A 4964-nucleotide genomic window follows, 5' to 3' on the forward strand; every position below is an offset into this window, starting at 1 on the left:
TATATAATTAGTCAGTTAAAAAAAAGTTAACTTCTCGGGAAGCGAGAATGAATTCTATTTTGGGACAGAGGGAGTATATGAAAGCAGTGTTGAAAATATTTTAACAATCAAGTTCATTTCTGTCTGATTGTTAAGCTTAGACATCATAATGGCATCAAAAATTTTGACTCTCATGGACACCCTCATGGATCAATGCAAAGCATCCCAATCCTATAGCATACACAAATGGCAACCTTAAAGTTATGATATTTTCAAAGGGTGGACAATAAAGACCATCTTAGACGTTCTAGCATTAGAGTATATACGTGCAGACACATATGCATGGTGGTGCAAGTGAGCAGCCAGCAGGAGTCGAGAGTCAGGGGGTGTTTGGATCCCAGGACTAAACTTTAGTCCCTATCAAATTGAATTTTTAGATATCAATTAGGAGGACTAAATATGAGCTAATTATAAAACTAATTATATAAGTTTGTGGCTAATTTGCTTGCCAGCGCTGTGTACAGGATGGTATGGAGATGTGGTGGAACTTATTCGTGGATTTATTGGCGCACGAAAGAAATGGATATCGGAAATCTTTTCCTGCCGCTATAAAAAATGATCTTAGCCGCATCACGGAAAGATCTACACAGTAGAGTTTGTGAGCCTGTGACGCCACGCTCTCTGTGACTGTGTAAATTTCACGAACTTAGCTTTTTGAATTAAATGTCACTTTAACGTCGGTCATATACTTTTACAGTATTGTTATCTTATCGTGCGATCCGTGTGTTTTTAGTACAAAAATTTAGCTGTCCCGTAGCAACGCACGGGCCCGAACCTATTTGCATATATACTCGAACATATGTGTACATGATTATATGGAGATGCAGCGGAACTTATTCATGGATTTATTGGCGCATGAAAGAAATGGATATCGTAGAATTCTTTTTGCCCATATAAAATATTATCTTAGTCGTATCACGAAAAAGTCTATACAGTAGAGTTTGTAAGCCTGCGATGTCACGCTCTCCGTGAGTGTGTTAATTTCACGAACTTTGCTTTTTAAATTAAATGTCAGTTTGACGTCGGTATTTAATTTAACAGTATTGTTATCTTATCATGCGATCCGTATGTTTTTAGTACAAAAGATTTAGTTATCCCGTAGCAACACACGACACGCTACCTCGTGTGTGTGTGTATATATATATATACACGTAGTCCGTACACGACACCCTCCTTGAGACAGATGTTGCTGTAGAGAGGCTCTCTTCAATCAATCATCAGACTTGAAGAGCTCACGTACTGTCAAATGATCGCTGCAGCCGGCGACCCGGCGGAGCCACGGCGACCTGAGCTCAAGGAGAAGCAGCAGCGGCGCCGTCGGTACTGCTGCCATTGAAGCAGTAAGGCGGTGCCTGCCACTTGGTGGGGTCCTGCGGCACTCCCCCCACCTCAAAGCTCAGCACGTGCCGCTGCATCCCTGTCCCTGGGAAACACGAGCGCATAATTGCATATAAATCATCAATCAATCTGCTGGATCAAGCAAATTAAACACATACTAACAGGCGGAAGAAATTCAGAGTTCTAGAACACCATAACAGAAAAAGAAATACCACTGTACTTGCCAAGTTCCAGATCAATCAAGAAACTAAATACTGGATTTGTTCGCAAATCAGCGATCAGTGGACGGCACCATTGACGACGGTCCAGCTGACGGGGCGGCCGGTGGCGGCGTCCTCGTAGTATCGGGCGAAGAGGAAGTTGGACCAGACGTGGCAGTCGAAGCCGTCGACGCGGTCGCGCCCCAGGTAGGCGGCGCCGCCGCGGGCTTTCCATTCGGGCGGCAGGAGGCCCACGGGGTACTGGAAGGTGGTGCAGGACGCGGAGTCGAACAGGAAGGAGGTGCCGTTGGCCCACTGGACGTCCCAGAGCGGCTCGCCGCCGGAGTCGAGCTGGTCGCGGATGACGTTCAGCCCGCGCCCGCGCGGCCAGTCGTAGTAGATGTCGATCTGCTGCAGCCGGCCACCGCGCGCCGTCTGGTTCGTGATCACCACTGCGTGGTACTGCTCTGGCCACGGCGGCGTCGCTGGCACCGGCGGAGAATGATGATGCCCGTCCCCGGCCTCGGCAGCTGGTGCCGCTGCGGCGACGGACGGCGGTGTCGTCTTGGCGTTGCCCGCGGCGATTAGGAGGAGTGGGAGGAGCTGGAGAGGCGACATCGGCGGGGCTGCGGGTGTTGACGAAGGAAGGAGAAGTGAATTCTAACTTTCGTCCACACGAGAAAAGTTGCTCGTATAATCTGCCGCTCTCGAGCTGCAACTGGTTGCCCTCCCCAGTCCCACCCCGCCATGACTGAAGACTGATGACTCGGGCAGTCGTCGCCACAGCACTCGAGCACAGTCGCCAGCCAAATCTGCCATTGACAAGTCAGTTTGCTCGTGAGAATCATTTTTCTTTTTTAAGCAAGTTGTCTTTGTTTACGGGTAGGAGAGCAACGTACTCACCGTTTTCCACAGCATTTATCCCTACAGTTGGAGTGACGGTGACTGACAGCGTACGTACAAACACACAAGAAGAGAAAGGGGATAATCTGTGTATTTCATCTATATATATCTATATCTATTTCTCTCCAACCTATTTTCGTCCGGCCCATTCTTTTGGCCCAACTACCAGTCCACTCACATCGCACTCGCAGTCTTCAGCTTCTGTCTACATAACGCACGCCACCGCTCCGTCGTCTCTTATTAGGATGATTTTGTACCAGTGAAAGCCGTATATTCGTAAGTACTCACTTTTTCCATTTGTTGGACTGTCTGTTACTATGGTCTATTGGTCGAATCTATATACTTTAATACGAAACTGTTTTTTCTTTTTTTATTTATTAGCAAATATGCCCATGCGTCGTAAATGGAGAAAAAACTATCAAATATTCATGTAAAACGATGACGTGAATGGCACATATCTATTTATGTTTTATCCTTCTATAATTTATTTTATGATGAGAATGATATCCATAATGCAAGTTAATGTTGACAATAATATAACAATGTCCCACTAAACCTGTATCGAATTAAAATACACCTTGATATATTTTTTCTTTCGTTGCAAACCACATAAATATGATTATGACAATGTCAATTTTCCACATGGCAACCCGTGTCAGGAATTACATAAATACATTTATTTAGACTTGATTAGACAAAATTTGCCCAAGATCCAGTTCACGGAATAATTGGTTACACCATTGAATAATATATATTTTAATAAAAATAAGTTGTGTTTCTAATTAAAACTATATCAGATGGTGTAAAACTTTGTATCTATTGTTAGTTCTTCACGTTTATATGAAAAAACCAACCAGAGTGAGTAATAACGGACGGAAAAAAGGTAGATCAAAAACCCAGCGGAGTGAACAACAAGCCACAAAACTGAGTACAAAAAAACAAAAATAGAACAAGCGACAAAAATCCAAAACATAAAAAATTGAAACCGAGAGATCAGACCAACCAAGTAGATATAGCTAAAATTTTGCCGGCCCACAAAACTGACCCAGCCTCATTCCACTTCCACGAGCATCGGTCTCGAAAAAAAGAGCACGTGGCGGCGGCGGCGGCTTCTCTTCCGGCCGGCGGCTGGCCAGAGACGGCCTCGCGGCCCGGCCGAACTCCCAAGCGGCGGCTGCTGCCTGCGCCTCTCCTCCTTCGCTGGATTGTGGTGCGGCGTAGTCCCTGGATAAGTGTTGGCTGCTGCCTGCGCCTCTCCTACTTCGCTGGATTGCGGTGCGGCGCAGTCCCTGGATAAGCAGCGGCGGCGGTGTCAAGCACGAGCGGTGGCGGCGTGTGCAGCGCGGGCGTTGGTAGAGTTTGCATGAGCAGCACACTCCTGTTGTTTGTCTTCCCCATCTCGATTATTCATCTTCCCCAACCCGGAGTGGCGAGGGAGGCAGCACGAGCGTGAGCGGCGGCGACTACTCAGTGATTGTGGTAGGCGACGTCGGGTGAGGCCTGGCTGTTTGTGCTCATTTTTTTTGGCTACATAGTTGGTTTCCTCGATTTGCTATGTATTTGGTCTCGATCTAGTTTATATACATATCTGATGGTCATGATTTGGTATTGTACTCTATTAGGTCTCGACCTAAATCGTGATGGCCTTGATTTGGCTCTCTACTCCTCTTGTTTCTCGGTCTATTTGGTTTTCTATCTAGTCCACGACGAGGAGACTTCGACGTTTCGGAATCGCATGATTCGTATTCGTATTGTATTCGATTTGTCCTATTGGATTTCGTAAGGGAGTTCATCGCATCGGAGGTGGAGCTTTCGGGTATAATCACGATGGGGGGAGGCCAAACGAAATTTGAGTCCAGATGAAATTTGAGCCTAAAATTTTGCCTCTTTATTATTAGGGATAGATTAAAAAAAAGTTCCGAAGATGAACGCGGAGTTCTCGTCCGTCACGCACACGTAGAACACCGTCATGGTCTTTTGAGTCCTTGTTCGTTATTACTCACATGGTACGTCGTCGATGCCTTTTTCTGATTTATTTTCTCGTTCAGATGTCTTTTCTTTTTTCCAAATTCTTTTGTCCTTTTTCTCCCGTTTCGAAATTGAATCTTCCATCCAGTTATGTTCTATTCTAATTTTCCCATTCAACTAAATGTATTTCTATTCTCTTTTTTTTTCATGGAGTTCATAAAACTTACTAATATTTAACTGTACCAACACATGGATACTATAAAAATTAATCTTAAGATATATCTACAAGCAATTTTTTTTCCTTAGCAACAAAAGAAAAAGATGTATCAAGGCCGTAATTCAATTTGATATACAAGCTTAATTGGACATTGTCATATTGTTACTAACATGAGCTTATATTTTGGATGTTCTTAGTCGTCACAAATAAAATAAAATTGTCAAATTTCTTAAAAAGGGAAACACAAACCTCTGTTTCAGGATACAAGACGTTTTGGCTTTTTTAATTCTTATTAGTTT

At 44.5% G+C, this 4964-nt stretch overlaps 1 protein-coding gene across 3 annotated transcripts; it reads right to left on the reverse strand.

Annotated features, from left to right (window-relative positions):
- Positions 1 to 1199: 1199 nt before the first annotated feature.
- On the reverse strand, positions 1200 to 2273 carry LOC136545521 (uncharacterized protein At4g14100-like). 3 transcript variants are annotated; one of them, XM_066537531.1, is made up of 2 exons: positions 1670 to 2273; positions 1200 to 1462 (listed from the first exon to the last, which is right to left on the reverse strand). In XM_066537531.1, the coding sequence occupies exons 1-2, from the start codon at positions 2193 to 2195 to the stop codon at positions 1332 to 1334; spliced, it is 657 nt and encodes a 218-aa protein (XP_066393628.1). In that variant the 5' UTR covers positions 2196 to 2273; the 3' UTR covers positions 1200 to 1331. The 3 variants fall into 3 exon arrangements, 1 of the variants encoding a protein (XP_066393628.1); XR_010781069.1 differs by having other exon boundaries at positions 1368 to 1462; positions 1590 to 2273; XR_010781070.1 differs by having other exon boundaries at positions 1411 to 1462; positions 1598 to 2273.
- Positions 2274 to 4964: the final 2691 nt, after the last annotated feature.

This window comes from Miscanthus floridulus, chromosome 3 (genome assembly GCF_019320115.1).
Source record: "Miscanthus floridulus cultivar M001 chromosome 3, ASM1932011v1, whole genome shotgun sequence".
Lineage (NCBI taxonomy): Eukaryota > Viridiplantae > Streptophyta > Magnoliopsida > Poales > Poaceae > Miscanthus > Miscanthus floridulus.